Here is an 18,041-nt window from a genome sequence, read left to right as displayed (position 1 = left end):
TGATTATATATGAATAACTAATATGAATCATTCATATATGTGTATGTGTTATATATATATATCATTATCATCATTGGTCTATGTAAGACCTATCTGTCTATCTATCCATCTCCTACCCATGCACCATCTGTCTATTTTATTTATTTATTTTATTCATTTATTTATCCTCATTTCACATTCCCATTTCCCTCCTGCCTCATAGGCAACATTCTAATGTGAGAGATATATATTTATTGCATATGTGTATATATAATACATATACACATACATATGTGAGATATACATATCTCCTTTATTTTTGCTAATTATTATTAAATGTCATATTAATATATTATTTAAACAGAAATGGATATATATGTATATATATAGTCATTATTCCATATCAATCAGTACATAAAAAACTGCCTTATTCTTCTTATCAATAGCTGCATAGTATTTCATCGTATAGAGATACCATTCATATCCCCACTGTACTTTGTACTTTGCTTTCTTGTAATTTTCTTGTAATTTGCTATTACAAATAATACTACAAAGACAATTTTTGTACAAGCACCTTTGCACACTTGTATGAGTTTATCTGTAGAGCAGATTGTAATTCTTAGTACTGGAATGTTCATTTTAGATTCCGGTTGCTATTGTCAAGTTCCTCCCCAAAGAGAGCAATTTCTTTGTCTAACGAGAGAGTGGTGAGTAGAATCTGAGTCATTTAACAACAAACTGGAGCTGTTTTCTAAACCATGAGGTTTGAAACAGACCGTCGTGGACTGGGCACAATCTCTGTGCAGAGACACGGCTGCTCTCTTGAGCGCCACCCCGTGGCAGGGGCGGACATCATTTCGCTCACATCCCACTAGAGAGAACATAGTCATACCGATCACACCTGACAGCTGGGGAAACTGGGAACTGTAGCGCACCCCGCCATTAAATGTTGCAATTACAGAAGGAGAGCCACTTAATGTCCACCATTAAGTGACTCTGCCTCCCGTGGCACGTTATTTGACTTCATCCTGAGGTCAATGTAGGGTTGCAGAAAGACCTGCTTATACATTGGACAGCTCCCTCCTGACCAAGCCCTCTGGCAGGCACTCTTACAGTGGACTTGGGCATGGCTGGGGGGTTCACCGAGGACCTGCTATATGCCAGGCATTGGCCTGGGTATTTCGCCTGCCTCATTCCTAACTGCAAGCCTGAAGAGGAGGCCCCCTGATCCCCAATACACACGGAGGCTTAAAGATATAAAGGATCTTGCTCCAGGCTGAGGATCTGAATCCACATTTGTGTGTCATAAAGCCCACACCCTTGCTCTGGCTGTGTCAGTGCACAGCATGCACACTACAGGCTCCTGCTGGCCAGCGTGGCACATGGAGCCACACTCACCAGGCCTAATTTCAACCCTCCTCTCATTTTCCAGGCCCTCTCTCAGCTCTTGTGCCTGCTGCCGTGGTCTTGGTGGCACCCTTCCCCAGTGGTCAGCCCAGGGCTCCCCCCGTCCATGCAGTCCCACGCTACCACCGCCCAGGGCCTCAGCGACCCCCTGTTTGCAGCCTACACTCTCCCCACCTTCAAGTTCCAACCTCGCCGTGAGAGAATGGACTGGAGGCGCATTAGCGCCCTGGACGTGGACCGCGTGGCACGGGAGCTGGATGTGGCCACCCTGCAGGAGAACATCGTCAGCGTCACCTTCTGCAACCTGGACCGGGAGGTGTGCGGCCGCTGCGGGCAGCCCGTGGACCCGGCGCTGCTCAAGGTGCTGCGTCTGGCGCAGCTCAGCATTGAGTACCTGCTGCACTGCCAGGACTGCCTGAGCACCAGCGTGGCCCAGCTGGAGGCGCGGCTGCAGGCCAGCCTGGGCCAGCAGGAGCGCGGCCAGCAGGAGCTGGGCCGCCAGGCCGACGAGCTCAGGGGCGTGCGGGAGGAGAGCCGCCGGCGGCGCAAGGTGATCAGCGCCCTGCAGCAGCTGCTCCTGCAGACGGGCGCCCACAGCTACCATGCGGTGAGCATCTCTGCGGGCGGGGCCGCCAGGAGGGCTGTGGGCCTGGCCACCGGCCACCCCGGCGGCACCGCTGCCTGGCCCCTGAGGCTGCTGTGGCTTTTCTCACTGGGGCTGGGAGCAGATTTCAGAGATGCCGCTGGTGGCCAGAGAACCCCAGGGTGTCTCATCAAGTCTATGGTGTGTGTGTGTGTAGATTGTACATGTGTGGCAGGTGTGTGTATGAGTTCATGTCTCACGTGTGCATGTGTGAATGTATGCAGGGTGTGTGTGTGTGTTTATGGATGGTGTCTAAGATGTGTCTGTGATTGTGTGGAAGGTACATCTGTGAATGGTATGTGTAGGTATATATGTAGAGTGTGTGGTGTGTAACGTGCTTGCATGTGACGATATATTTATGGTGTGTGTGTGTGAATGAAGGCTGTGTGTGTGTGTAGAGAGTGTGATGTGTAAAGGTGTGTGTAAGAGGTGTGTGACAGGGGACTGGTAGATCCAGGCCTGTTCTGGAAAAGTGACTCGATTAGTCAGCCAAGTGACAGTTCATTCCCCAGAGTGGCATTTGAGCATTTGCGTTTCTTTCTATGGAGAGAGTGGATCGGGGACAGTTGCCCTTTAGTAGCTTGTCAGGTGGCCCGGCCCTCTGCCAGGCTCTGAGGATGAAGACAGAAATCATGCTGGTTCAGGTTTAACAGAAATTCATAGTTTGGGGGTGGGTGGACAGAAGGAATCATTAGGACATGATGTTAGTGGATTGAATGGTAATTGACATAATTAATATAATGTTAATTATGGTAAAAGGGTCAGAACCTTTCCAGCAGTAAAGGACAAAACAGAAGTCTAACCTGGCTTAGGCCAATAAGGAATTTATTGGTTAATTTAACTGAAAAATCCAGGGTTATAGTGGGACTTAGGTGATGGCACCAGAATCTAGTTTCTCTCTCTGCAGCTCTTGGCAGTTCTTTGTCAGCGTGGATTCCATTCTCAGAAACACTCTGTCCGTGTGGCAGCAAGTTGGGCCACTGCAATGCCAGCATCTCATTTTCCCAGGTTCAAAGCTGGCAAGGTGGAGGGACTAGTCTGGTGCCTGGTTTGTGAATGTGCTGCTTGGGGTGGAAAAGGGGAAGCAGGGAGGGGTGGGTTGAGGGGACGGGCTTATAATTTGGAATAATTGTAACATATTCCCTGCCCCCCAGCTGATATTCCTTCAAACAACTAGAAATTCATGTGTCACTTTAGAACTCAGGAGTGGGCAGAGTCCGTCAACCCAGGCTGTATCCATCTGGATTAGGTTTGGCTGTGGGTGACAGGAAACCTCAAATTATAATTGTTTAAACCAGATAGAAGTTTGTTTCTCCCTCTCATGAACAAAGTTTAGAGGTAAACAATCCAGGGGTGGCATGTAATCGCGGACCCAGTTCTGGATTTGTTTCTCTCCAGCCTCATTGTGTGACTTCTGCCTCCTGGTCCAAGATGGCTGCCTGAGTTCCACCTGTCAGGTGCACATTCCATTCAGCAGGAGGAGGGAGGGTGAGGAATATCATGGCTCTTTCTTTAATGACACCTCCCAAAAGTGGTTGCATATTTCACTTCTGTTTACATGCCATTGGCCAGAATTTAGTCACATGGCCACACCTGGTTGTAAGGGAGGAGGTGACATATATTCTCATTAGCCTCACGGTCAGCTAAAAATCAAGGTTTCTTTTGCCAAGGGAAAAGGGAAAACTGGTACTGGGGGACGATTGGCAATTTCTGTCACATTTGCCTTTGTGTAAAGACAGCAAATAATCTGCCCTCTTACTCTGATTGACTAGCAATGGCAGCCTGAAAAGCCGTGTGGGAAGAATTTTGAAGTTTTACAGTGAAAAAATGATATGCTGGATTGGCATTGTCTGAAATGCTTGAGGAGAGTGAAGTGGAATTTCAGATGCTATATTTACTACCCTTTGCTCCAGTGGTTCTCAACTCTGGGTGAGACTTGGACATTGGTGTTTTTTGAAAAAAACCTTTTTATTGTGGAAAATTTCAAACATATGTGAAAGTAGAGAGAATAATATAATGAACCTTCATCTTCACACTCTCCAGCCCAATAGTTATCAACTCATGGCCAATGTTGTCGCATTTGTTCCTCTACCCAATTTCCCCCGCCCCTGTATTATTTTGAAGTGTATCAGTCATATGAGTTTATCTGTAAATATTTCACTATGTAGCTCTAAAAGGCAGGGACTCCCATCCCACTTTTAAACATAAATGTAATACCATCATCATGCCCTGAAAAACCAACAAAAATTCCTTAGTATCAGCAAAGGATGATACTAATCATTGTTCCTAGCTCCCCACAGCACTGGTAGTGTTTTAAAATTCAGAAAAAGAAAAAAAATACATATATATATTGGGGGGGGATAAAATATATAGTATATATATTTTGGGTTCAGTCACTGTCTTACTCAGTAAATCAAACTCTTTATATATGAAGCAGCCCAGGGGGCCCAAGGAATGAGAGTTTTGATAGAGGGAGAATCCCTGGCTGACTCAGGTGAGCTAATCCTGCACTTCCCACTACTTCCCTCTGTGTAGTGCCACCTGTGTGACAAGACCTTCATGAACGCCACCTTTCTCCGGGGCCACATCCAGCGCAGACATACGGGCGTGGTGGAAGGTGGTGAGTCCAGGTGGCCCTCCTGGGACCGTGCAAGGGCCTGGGCTTGTGTTCAGTGGGTGAGGGGCATGTACACCACCAAAGCTGCCCTCAGAACCTCATCATCCAGTTGAGGATGGGGGGATCCCACATGGGGCGGGGAGGGTTTCTGACCACGTGTTTAGAGAAAAAGGGCTGGGAGTGACAGGTAGGTTCCAGTCTTAGCTTTGTCCCCTTCTGTTATGTGACCATGGTCAGTGTTTCCTCCTCTGTGTCCTTCACTATGAATGGGGCAGTCAGACAGAGTGACTTTGGGGCTTCCCTGGTGGCACAGTGGTTGAGAGTCCGCCTGCCGATGCAGGGGACACGTGTTCGTGCCCCGGTCCAGGAGGATCCCACATGCTGCGGAGCGGCTGGGCCCGTGAGCCATGGCCACTGAGCCTGCGCGTCCGGAGCCTGTGCTCCGCAACGGGAGAGGCCACAACAGTGAGAGGCCCGTGTACCGCAAAAACAAAAAACAAAAAACAAACAAACAAAAGACAGAGTGACTTTGAAGGGCCCTTACCTCCCAGCCTTCTGGAATTTGCTGTTCTCTGGTGCTGACTATGAATAAGCTTAACTGGGCTTAATGAGCAGTCAGACCAATTCTTTGACTTTTTTAATGTCATGAGCTTATTATGACTTAATCACTGTAATTTTACTGTTTCAAATTCTAAAATGAGTAGCAAGGCTGTATGTTTTTCCTATTAAGAAGTTTGCATACTTTATATCTGTTTTTTGAGGTTCAATAAGAAGTAGCTGTTAAAACGTAAAATAAATATAGATATGAAAATATAATGTGATAAAATATAATATAAATTAAATATAAAAATCCCATTGAATAAAATATTTTTCCCTTTATTTTAATTTCTTTCTCAAAGAACAGAGTTTTAAAACAGCACAATTCACGTAGTTACTATGCATTTATTATATATCTAATTCTTCTTGGTTCTGCATTAGAGGCTGCTAAAGAAAAACAGATTTTCCACTTATTAAATATTTTTTTCTGATAAAGATATGTATCTTTGGAGAGGTATTTATACACATATTTATAGTAGCTAAGAGCTAAGATGCAGAAGAACCCAAATGTCCATTGACAGATGAATGGATAAGCAATGTGTGGTATATAGATACAAAGAAATACTACTCAGCCTTAAAAAGAAAGGTACTTCTGCAATATGCTACAACAGGGTATTATGCTAAGTGAGCTAAGCCAGTCACAGAAGGACAAATACTATATGATTTTACTTAAATGAGGTACCTAGAATAGTCAAATTCATAGGAACAGAAAGTAGAATGGTGGTTGCCAGGGGCTAGAGGAAGGGGGAATGGGGAGTTAGCGTTTAGTGAGAATAGAGTCTCTGTTTTACAAGATGAAAAGCATTCTGAAGATGGATGGTGGTGATGTTTGCACAACATTATGAATGTATGTAATACCACCGAACTATACATTTAAGAATGGCTAAGGCGGTAAATTTTGTGTTATGTATATTTCATCACAATAAAGAAATTGGAAAAAACATCCTTTGATCTAGAAAATTTAAATACAGAAAGGTAGAAAAGAGAAAATAAAAACTGTGGACAATATCACCTGCAGTTAATATGTTGGTATGTTCGCAGTCATTATTTTTCTTTATACAAATATAGTCATATAGGATGCAGTTTTGACACTGCTTATTTTCAATTAAGAATATATCACCTTTCCCAAAGTCAGTAAATCATCTTTGAAAACATGATTTTTAATGGCTGAATAGTATTTCATAATGTGGCGATCATAATATATTTCACAGTTGAATTATTTCTCAATTTATATGGGCTACTAAAAAATTTTCCTATTATAAATCACATGATGATAACATTCTTGTACATAAACCGTTGTGCGTATTCCTTGTTATTTCCTTAATGTAAAGTGCTGTAAGGAGAGGAAAAATATGTTCTTAAGGCAACTTTTGCTACATTAATGTTCATTAATTTATTGTCAGGCAGCTGGCTTCTCAGATAACCCAGCCCTCCCATTCCAGACTCACCTCAGATCACTTAATTAACCCAAATTAATTTGCACTGCCTCTAAAAGTTGCTTGTTTCTAAAAAGTCCCATCTGAGAAAAGCCATATATTTCTTTTCAAAGTAAAGCTTAAAGTTTCAGTAACAGTACCATCTAATAGTCTCTAAATGTACTTTAAAAAGTAACAAATGTTGGGCTTCCCTGGTGGCACAGTGGTTGAGAATCTGCCTGCTAGTGCAGGGAACATGGGTTCGAGCCCTGGTCTGGGAGAATCCCCCATGCTGCGGAGCAACTAGGCCCGTGAGCCACAACTACTGAGCCTGTGCGTCTGGAGCCTGTGCTTCACAACGAGAGAGGCCACGATAGTGAGAGGCCCGCGCACCGTGATGAAGAGTGGCCACTGCTTGCCACAACTAGAGAAAGCCCTGGCACACAGCCAAAAGTAAATAAATAAATTTAAAAAAAAAAGTAACAAATGTTCAAGAACAATTGGTGTCTTTTTCATTAACTCTTAGTTTATCATCATGTGATTTAGTTAGAATATTCTTCTGTAATTTAAGGTTTCTTCATAATGCATGCTGCCTTTTTTCCACTGGAAATTTAAAACTACACCTTTAAACTACACTATATTCCTGAAAAGAGTGAAATTAAAACTACAATTATTATCACTATTTTAAATTCCCCTCTGATTGCTGTCAGGATACATAGATATGTTCTTTGTATCAATAATCGGTGTGTACACACTATTTGGTATTCTGCTTCTGTTACTCTGCTGATTTTGCATTCACATTACCATGTGTTAGTACTGTCAAAATAGTTATTTTAAATGACAACAGTAGTTCACATGGATTGAGCTGTCCTGCCAGGCACTACGCTAAGCCCTTTACATTATCACATTTCATCCTCACAGTAACTCTCTGGGTTAGGTGCTATTACTATGTCCATTTTCCAGTTTGGAGAAACAGAGGGTCAGGGAGGTTCTGTCATTTGCCCAAAGTCAGTGTACAGTGTAAGTGGCAAAGCTGAACTCAGACTGAGGTGTGACGGTATACATTCCACTGACTTTGACTTATGCCGTCACCCTCTCTTCGAGTGGATCCCACAGGAAAGCAGAAGAAGCAGGAGCAGCCAGTGGAGGAGGTGTTGGAAGAGCTGTGGGCCAAGCTGAAGTGGACCCAAGGGGAGCTGGAAGCGCAGAGGGCAGCGGAGAGGCAGCGGCAGCTTCAGGTGGGTGTGGAGAGGAAACGGCAGGGGCTTGGTCACGGACTAGCTGGGAGGCCCACGATGCACTCGCATCCCACAGGGCCAAAATTCTGGCTGTTTCATAGAGCAGGAGACAGAGCTATGATGGCGTCTTCCTGGATGTGCTAAATGATTTTTGGTAGTTTGGCAAGGAAAATTCAGTTACTTGGTCAGACCTGTATGGCCAAAAGAGAACTGCAGCTTTTTGCACCAGCACCTTCTGAGAGCATTTGAACCTGAATTTTAACTTCTTACAATATAATGTTAGCTTTTTGAGGACAAAGACTGGATAAGCTCCCAAAGGCAGCCCAGAGGAGGTACTCAGTAAGTATGTGTAGAACGAAAATGCATAAACTTGCCTCACTCCTTCCGGCACTTATTCATTCATCACTCCTTCCCTCAGCGTGCATTTACTGAGCACCAACTATGCCAGGCATTGTGAGGAATATAAAGAGAGAAAAGACATGATCCCCATCCTCGAGGGCCTTTACGGTTCAGATAAGACTAATCCCACTCCCTGTCCCAGCACTGGGGACCGGGGGATGAATGTTCTTTGGGTCTCCATAGTGGCTTGCACGGACAAGGAGCCCTAGCAGTTTCTCGGTAAATATTGGTCATAACGTGGAATTAATGATTCTCTTGTTCTTGCTTTTTCTTTGTAGGAAGCAGAGATCACTCGCCAGAGGGAAGCAGAAGCTAAGAAAGAATTTGATGAATGGAAAGAAAAAGAGCGGGCCAAGCTATACGGGGAAATAGACAAGCTCAAAAAATTATTTTGGGATGAATTTAAAAGTGTTGCCAACCAGAACTCTGCGCTAGAAGAGGTACCCAACCTAAAAGGCTTCTCAGAGTTCTTTAGTTGAAAACCTGCTTATTTGTTCTCAAAATTCATTTCTTTGTTTGTACTAGTTCTCTGTCATCTGCCATTGGGGGTGGGTAATACACTGTGAGGCCAGGTACTAGAGGCCAGTGTCCAGGATTGAATCCCTGCTCCATCATATACTGGCTGTGTGATCTTAGGCTAGTTACCTAACCTTCCTCTGCCTCAGTTTATTTTCTGCAGGATAGGTTTCTGAAAGGGTTAAATTAACACATAGACAGCACTTAACATTATCTGGCATATAGTAAGAGCTCCTGAGATATTATCCTTATTTTCTCAAAGGGCTTTCATCACTGGACAAGAAATGAGGCAAAATGTAAATGAATGCATTTTTCTTCTAACAAGTACTTGCTGAGCCCTGGCTACAGGCCAGGCTCTCTGTTGGGGTCTGTGGGGGTCACACATAATAGCTAACATTTACTGAAACTTTTCTAGCCCCTGTGCAGAGTACTTTATATACACTAACTTTTAATCCTCATAACAACCAAACAACTATAACATTCTAAAGGTAGGTGTGTCATTAGTTTATTAATTTCTTTTTGAAAGTTCTTTTTTTAGGGAATTCCCTGGCAGTCCAGTGGTTAGGGCTCTGCGCTTTCACCGCAGGGATCCCTGGTCAGGGAACGAAGATCCCACGTGCTGCACAGTATGGCCAAAAAGTAAAAAAAAAAAGCTATTATCATTCCTCCTTTACAGGCCAAGACACTGAGGTCGCATAACTTGCCTAAGGTCACACAGCTGTTAAGAGGTAGCGCTGGGATTTGAACCCAGCTCCTTAAACTTCAAAGCCCCTGCTCTTCTACTGGATATATTATTAAGTTTATTCAAGAGAACCTTATTAAAGTTATCCGTGGACTGTATCTTCCCATATAAACCTGTATAACTAAAACCGTATCAGGGATAATGTTTGAGGAGAAGTATTTTCAGGATGTATTTAGCTCTTATTTGTCCACTGAACATCAAGGAGAATCTTTTCTTGATTTGAAAATGAATTGTGTAATAGTGTTTCTCATGATCATTGCATGCTTTGCCTAAAGAAACACCTAGACAACTTTTCTAGAAGGGGATTGTCGTAGGATATGCGTGGAGCCTTGGTGGCCTCAACCTGAGACGGAAAGCCAAGGATGGAGGGCGGTGGGAGTGCAATGCGAGCTCTGCATGTGTGTGTGTGTGTGTGTGTGTGTGTGTGTGTGTGTGTGTATCGATAGTGACCCAAGTCCTCCCATTCCTAAATGTTCCCCCAGGGTGGACAGGGATAATCTGTGGAGGACAAGATGCTGCCCTACCATGTGGATGTCACACTCCTAACCCCCAGCTCCACACCCATCATCTCTGAGCTCATCTGAAACTCCCTGACTCTCATGCTTCCCCTGACATGGTACTCGCTGACTAGACACATTAGATACCTAGGTATTGATTTGAATTTGGAGTTGTTGTTCATAAACCGTGTCCTCAAAAATCAAAAGGTTACTTTTGGTTAGGAAATTCTGGGTTGTGGTAAATGAGGACATAATTCTTACTACCATCCATGGTTTCCTTTTAACTTGGATCACACTGTCCTAAACTGGAACATCCATTTTTTTTTTTTTTTTGCCTTTCCCCTATAGGATGGCTTCTGTTGTATTTTTGTGTTTGTGTATCTCCCCCGCCCATCTCCTCTCACCTGACATTTTATTATTTCACTTTTATTAAAGTATAGGAACCAAACTGGATACGAGATTCTCAGTGTAGTTGGATAATTATCTTGTTGATTTATTTTTTAAAAATTCTGGGGGATGGCGAAAGATATAAGATTCCATTTAGAGTGATTGTGAAAAACACTGTAAGTCCACTTTACCCCAGTTGAAAGGAAAACACCACGAAGGTTTGTGATGCAAAGAAAGCCAGCTCTCTGGTGTGTCATAAGCAGCAGTGTGAAGACAGAAGTGACACATCAGGGGCCAAAAGTTGTGCATACATCTGATCAAGCATTTGACTCTACAAAAATATTCAAGGGGTTTAGAAATGGTTAACACTTGGACCCAATATTGCTTTAGCAGGAACTGAGAAGAGTTAAAGATTAGCAAGAGTGAGAAGTTAAACTCAGGGACTTAACTGTTCTCTAAAGCTTGAATAGGGCTTATGAGTTTGATATAGTAATAGAGATGGAGATAATTGCTTTTGTCACTGCAGTAGTGATATATTTAAAAATACAACCATAGTGGGGTGGAAGGGCACCTTGTCTTTGATCCACTTTTCCATGCCTTTTCCTTCACACCATACGCTATTAGCTTGGGGAGCACTAGGCTTTGGTGACATGACTCCAAGTTGTGAAAAGCCAGGCCTTCTTGGTGACAGCCAGGATTTTTCTTTGTGGGAAGAGGGCCAGGAGTCCTCAGGGAGTGGTCTGGAGTGCCTGAGACACTCCTCAAAGCTCCGATAGTCTGATTCTCTTCAGCCTATTCGAGACTGAGGAAGAAATGGGAAAGCCGTCAGGCAAGTTCCGGGTTTGAAGTCCAGCAGAATTTCAGCGCGATGGAAATGACACTCTTGAATCCTGTTCTTCCACGGGAATTTGCTTCTCCTGCGCTAGGGCTGAGCTCTCAGGAGAACACTAGTGAAGGGGAGTGTGAACTTGTGTGAATGTTTGCAGGCATGCAGATACCTAGTGAGTTCAGGCTGGGGCTTTGTGGTTGGGGTTAGATGTGCCCTTCTGACACTGCTCCGGGTATAAAAGACAACATCATGATTAGATATTCATCTGAATGAAACTGCACCCTGATCTTTTCAGAAACTGCAGGCACTGCAGTCCCACAAGGTGATGAAGTCCAACCTCGGGTCCCTGCAGGATGAGGAGCCCGAGGAACGACTCAGCCAGGCTCAGGAGCTCCGGGGCCTGAAGGAGAAGATGGAGATTCAGGTGAGCCGATGCCCCGTGCCTTTCTTCCCAGAGCCAGGCGAGAACCATGCTGTCTTCCAACAGAGTTTGTCGGTTTTGCTCTGTGGTTTAAGGGAAGTTGAAAGACATCAAAGTTCTATATTTTCAGACCTTCTGCCAATTCATGAAAGCATAGAGTAGGGTTCTTAGGATTCTCAGGTGAGGCTGGTGACATAAATGTGTGCAGTGTCAGATTTGCCTGGGAGTTTTTTCAAAATACATTCAGCCGTGTATCTTACTGGACACCCTTGCCCTCATTTTGATTCCAACCCAGTTGAAAACAATTCTTAGAAAGTGTGACAGTCTTCTGGCTTTAAAGATATTTGGCATGGGTCTAATGGTGTGATGTTAAATACTTAACAACCGGTTGTCTGGAACTAAAAAAGCTTTGATTTGTAGCATTTGCCATTTTCTGTGGTGTAAATATTCCCACCATGGCTGATTTCATGCTGCTAATGTGAGGTCACTGGATATGGAACTGGGAAGACTTATGCATGATCTGCTGTCATGGGCTGGGAGGGGTTGGCCTGGCCTCCACTGGATGAACCTTACATCAGTCCAGTTACATATGGTCTGTATCACTGATAGTTCCATAGCAAGGAAGGGCAGTTGGCACAGTCATTCAATCATGTCCTGCTTCTGCTCTCCAAGACTGTTAAGAAAGAGCTTAACATTTAACTAGCAGAGGTGAAGCGTTTCCACTGCTTGATGTTTCAAGTTTCACATTTAAAAAAGCTGTTCTTTTTCTATGAACTCTTTCACATCCTTTGCCTATTTTTTGTGTTGATTTCCTTACCAATTTGTGAGTTTGTATAACGTATGGAAATTAACCAACCCTTTGCTGCTCTTGTTGTGGCTATTTTCCCCTGTTTTCTAGTCATCCTTAAACTTTGTTTATCATGGTCTTGACCATACAAAATTAATAATGTTTATGTGGTCAAAATGATCAGATTATCAGTCTTTTGTTTATGCCCACTCTGAGATTTAAAAAGAAAATAATCATGGGAATTCCCTGGCTGTACAGTGATTAGGACCCCATGCTTCCACTGGCAGGGTCCTGGGTTCGATCCCTAGTCAGGCAACTAAGATCCCACAAGCTGCGCAGTGTGGCCAAAAAGAGAAAAAGAAAATATTCCTGTGTTTTCTTTTTGTTAGTTTGTTGGCTCATTCATTCATCCATTCATTCATTCATTCATACATGTCACTTTATTGAGGTACGATTCACATGTAAAAAGCTGTGCATATTTAATGTATATAACTCATTGAATCTGGGGGTAAGTGTAGCTATATTTTGGCTATTGTGAATACTGCTGCAATGAACATGGGAGTGTGAGTATTTCTTTGAGATCCTGATTTCAATTCCTTTGAATCAAAATCAAGAAGTGGGATTGCTGGATTATATGGTAGTTCTGTTTTTAATTTTTTTAATAAGAGGAAAACAAACAAGTTTATTAACATGTATACCTCATGAATACATGGGAGATTCCCCTGGGAAAATGAGTAACTCTCTTGGTCTTTAATTTTTTTGAGGAGCCTCCATACTGTTTTTCCATAATGACTACCAATTTACATTTCCACCAACAGTGTAAAATGTTTCCTTCTCTCCATATCCTTGCCAACACTTGTTATCTTTTGTTACTTTTAAAAATAGTAGCCCTTCTGACAGGTATGAGGTGATAATCTCATTGTAGTTTGATTTGCATTTTTCTGCTGAATAATGATGTTGAGCACATTTTCATATACCTGTTGACTATTTGTAGGTCTTCTTTGGAGAAATGTCTATTCAAGTCCTTTGTCCATTTTTAACTGGATTGGTTTTTACTGTTGAGTTATATGAGTTCCTTGTATTTTGGATATTAACTCCTTATGAGATACATGGTTTGCAAATATTTTCTTCCGTTTCATAGGTCATCTTTTCATCAGTTGATGGTTTCCTTTGCTGTAAAGAAACTTTAGTTTGATGTAGTCCCATTTGTTTATTTTTGCTTTTGTTGCCTGTGCTTTTGGTATCACATCCAAAAATCATTGACAAGATCAATGTCCCTGTTTTCTTCTAGGATTTTTAGGGTTTCAGGTCTTACATTTAAGTCTTTAATCCATTTTGAGTTGGCTTTTGTGTATGGTGTAAGATATTGGTCCAATTTCATTCTTTTGCATGTGGATATCCATTTTCCCCAACACCATTTACTGAAGAGACTATCCTTTTCCTATTTTGTATTCTGGGTGCCCTTGTTGAAGATTTGTTGACCGTGCATATGTGGGTTTAATTTTGGGTTTCGTATTCTGTTCCATTGGTCTGTGTGCCTGTTTTTATGCCAGTACCATACTGTTTTAATTACTGTAGCTTTGTAATATAATTTGAAATCAGGAAGTGATGCCTCCAGTTTGTCTTCTTGCTAAAGATTGGTTTGGCTATTTGTGGTCTTTTGTGGTTCCACATGAATTTTAGGATTTTTTTTTTTTTTTTTTCTTGCGGTATGTGGGCCTCTCACTGTTGTGGCCTCCTATTGCGGAGCACAGGCTCCGGACGTGGAGGCTCAACGGCCATGGCTCACGGGCCCAGCTGCTCCGTGGCATGTGGGATCCTCCCGGACCGGGGCACGAACCCGTGTCGCCTGCATCGGCAGGCGGACTCGCAACCACTGCGCCACCAGGAAAGCCCAGTTTTTTTTTTTTTTTTTGGTGGAGTCTTTAGGATTTTCCATTTGTAAGGTCATCAGTCATCTCGTCTGCAAACAGATCATTTTACTTCTTCCTTCCCAATTTGGATGCCTTTTATTTCTTTTTCTTGTCTCAGTGCTCTGGCTAGGACTTCCAGTACCATGTTGAGTAAGAATGATGAGAGTGAACATTCTTGTCTTGTTTCTGATCTTGGAGGAAAAGTGTTCAGCTTTCACTGTTGAGTATGATGTTACCTCTGGGTTTGTCATATATATGGCCTTTATTATGTTGAGGTATATTCCTTCTATACACATTTTGATGAGAGGTTTTTTTTATCATAAAAGGATATTGAATTTTGTCAAATGTTTTTTCTACATCTATTGAAATGATCATATAATTTTATCCTTTATTTTGTTAATGTAGTGTATCACATGTATTGATTTGTGTATGTTGAACCATTCTTGTATCCTGGGGATGAATCCTACTTGATCATGTTGTATGATCCTTTTAATGTGCTTGTATTTTGTTGAATATTTTTGCATCTATGTTCTTTAAGGATATTGGCCTATAATTTTTTTTTCTTGTAGTGTCCTTCTCTGGCATTTGACAAGGGTAATACTGGCCTCATAAAATGTGTTTGGAAGTTTCTTCCTCTTCAATTTTTGGGAAGAATTTGCATTAATTCTTTAAACATTTGGTAGAATTCACCAGTGAAGCCATCCAGTTCTGGGATTTTCTTTGTTGGGAGATTTTTGACCACTGATTCAATCTCCCTACTCATTATTGGTCTGTTCAGATTTTCTATTTTTTTATGATTCACTCTTGGTTGGTTGTATGTTTCTAGGAACTTGTCTATTTTTTTCTAGGTTATCCAATTTATTGGTGTGTAACTGTTTATAGACATCTCTTGTAATCCTTTGCATTTCTGTGATAACAGTTGTAGTGTCTCCTCTTTTATTTCTGATTTTATATGTTTGAGACTTCTCTTTTTAATCTAGCCAAGGATTTGTCAATTTTGTTTATCTTTTCAAAAACTAACTCTTACTTTTGTTGATCTTGTCTATTGTTTTTCTATTCTCTATTTCATTTATGTCTGATCTACTCTTTATTACTTCCTGCCTTTTGCTAACTTTGGGTTTAGTTTATTCTTCTTTTTCTAGGTCCTTGGGGTATAAAGTTAGGTTATTTATTTGAGATCTTTCCTTTTTCTTAATGTAAAATTTTATGACTGTAAACTTCCCTCGTAGAACTGCTTTTGCTGCATCCCAGAAGTTTTGGTATGTTGTGTTTCCATTTTTGTTTGTCACAAGTTATTTTTTTTGTTTCTCTTTTGATTTCTTCTTTGTTCAGGAATGTGTTGTTTAATATCTACACATTTGTAAATTATCCCGTTTCTCTCCTATTATTGATTTCTAGTTTCATAGCATTGTGGTTGGAAAAGATTAACTTGATATGATTTCAAGCTTAAATTGACAAGACTTGTTTTGTGGGCTAATGTGTGATCTGTCCTGGGGAATGTTCTTTGGGCATTTGAGGAGAATGTGTACTCTGCTACTTGGATGGGATGTTCTGTATATGTCTGTTCAGTACACTTGGTCTATAGTGCTGTTCAAGTCCATGGTTTACTTATTGATTTTCTGTCTAGATGATATATCCATTGTTGAAAGTGGAGTATTGAAATCCCCTACTATTATTGTATTACTGTCTATTTCTCCCTTCAGTTCTGTTAATATTTGCTTTATATATTTAGGTGCTCCTATGTTGGGTGAGTATATAGTCATCCCTCAGTATCCATTCATAGGAGATTGGTTCCAGACCAGCTGTGGATACCAAAGTTCTCAGATACCCAAGTCCCTTATGTTTTGCACATCCTCCCATATACTCTACATCATCTATAGATTACTTCTAATTACTTATAATACCTAATACAATGTAAATTCTATGTAACTAGTTGTAAATATTGTAATACAATGTAAATGCTATGTAAATAGTTGCCAGCGTGAGGCAAATTCAAGCTTTGCTTTTTGGAACTTTTTTTCCAAATATTTTCAATCCATGGTTGGTTAAATCCATGGATGTGGGATACACAGATGTGGAACCTGTGGATATAGAGGGCTGACTGTATATTTACAGTCGTTATATCCTCCTGATGAATTGATCCCTATAGGTAGTGACCTTCTTTGTCTCTAGCAACAGTTTTTGACTTATTTTGTCTGATATAAGTATAGGTATCCTGTTCTCTTTTGTTTACCATTTGCATGAAATGTCTTCTCTCATTCCTTCAGTTTCAGCCTATGTGTGTCCTTAAAGCTAACCTGAGTCTCTTGTACACAGCATATAGTTGGATCTTTTTTTAAAAATCCATTTAGCCACTTTTGATCTTTTGGTTGGAGAATTTAATCCGTAATCACTGTTAGGTAAGGATTTTCTGTTGCCGTTTTGTTAATGGTTTTCAGACTGTTCTGTAGTTACTTTGTCCCTTTCTTTTTCTCTTGCTGTCTTCATTTGTGAGTTGATGATTTTTTTGTCACAGTATGCTTTGATTCCTTTCTCTTTCTCTTTTGTATATCTGCTACAGGTTTTTTCTTTGTGATTAGTATTAGATTATATAAAACATCTTATAATTACAGCACTCTGTTTTAAGCCAAAAACAACTTAACTTTGACTGCATACAAATAGTCTACACTTTTACTTTTCCTCCTCCACACCTTCCACTGTCCACAGGCTAGCAAGTAGGATCTAGAGCTGGTGTTGAGATCCGTGTGCCAGTACCAAAAACCGAGTCAGCCGTGCTGATTCCCTCAGTTCTGGGTGGGGTGAGGCAGAAGTGGGCTTCCTGGGCAGCATCCTTCAAGGCTGGGGCAGTTGGGTGCTCACTTGCTCTCACTTTCCCCATGGGAGAGATTGTGGGCTGAGTGGGTCTCTCTTGGCACTGAGCTGTGCCAACCTGGGTGAGGGGTGACACAGGTGAGGTGAAAACTGTTCTTCTTCCCCTCTTCAGTGTGTCTATTCTTGGGTTTTTTTGCTTCACCGAGGTGCTGGGACCTCTCAGCTGGATTCCCAGGCTCCCATAAAGGTCTCATCTGTGGGTGTTTTGAGAGCTGGAACCTCCTGGTCCATCATCTTGCTGACATCACTTACATGTTTTAAGTTGAAATCTTTGACCACCTAGAATTTATTCTCGTTTAAGATATGAAATAAGGATCCAAATTCATATTTTTTTTCAGGCAATTAACTACTTGTTTGAACATCATTTGTCAATAATCCATCTTCCCCCAGACTAAGATTCCATTTTTTCCCCATCTTTGTCTGGGTTTTCTACTACTCGTGTAGCTTTATAGTATATTTTAATATCTAGAGGGGCCCACTTGATAAGCATTTAATCTTTTCCAGAAAACAGAATGGAAGAGAAAAATGAAGGTATTGCAGGAAGAGCATGCAGCTCAGAAGAGAGAGGTAGGTCTCACTGGACCGTTTTGGGGAGCCTGGTTTCCCACGACGTCCTCTCATCCTGCCCTCCCCATCCTTCAGCCCTGCCCCCCCTTGAACTCATTGGCAGATAATTTTTTGCTGATACTGTTCCTGGCTGCTGACCCCCATCAATACACAGAGGGGTCAGCCGCCCAGAGAGCAACTTCCCTGGCAGGGAGCAGGGGCCTCTGGGCCTTCTCT

The 18,041-nt window shown here is 42.0% G+C and overlaps 1 protein-coding gene across 1 annotated transcript in view; it reads left to right on the top strand.

Moving 5' to 3' along the window:
- Positions 1-1,492: 1,492 nt before the first annotated feature.
- Positions 1,493-18,041, top strand: part of DZIP1L (DAZ interacting zinc finger protein 1 like) — a 33,321-nt gene continuing 16,772 nt past the window's right edge. The window contains exons 1-6 of the mRNA XM_065876717.1: positions 1,493-1,993; positions 4,565-4,649; positions 7,775-7,896; positions 8,574-8,735; positions 11,562-11,690; positions 17,763-17,825. Coding sequence (XP_065732789.1) covers positions 1,493-1,993; positions 4,565-4,649; positions 7,775-7,896; positions 8,574-8,735; positions 11,562-11,690; positions 17,763-17,825 — 1,062 coding nt within the window. The remainder of the gene's footprint in view (positions 1,994-4,564; positions 4,650-7,774; positions 7,897-8,573; positions 8,736-11,561; positions 11,691-17,762; positions 17,826-18,041) is intronic.

This window comes from Phocoena phocoena, chromosome 4, assembly GCF_963924675.1.
Source record: "Phocoena phocoena chromosome 4, mPhoPho1.1, whole genome shotgun sequence".
In the NCBI taxonomy this organism is placed as follows: Eukaryota; Metazoa; Chordata; class Mammalia; order Artiodactyla; family Phocoenidae; genus Phocoena; species Phocoena phocoena.
This window is presented reverse-complemented; position numbering and strand designations above follow the sequence as displayed.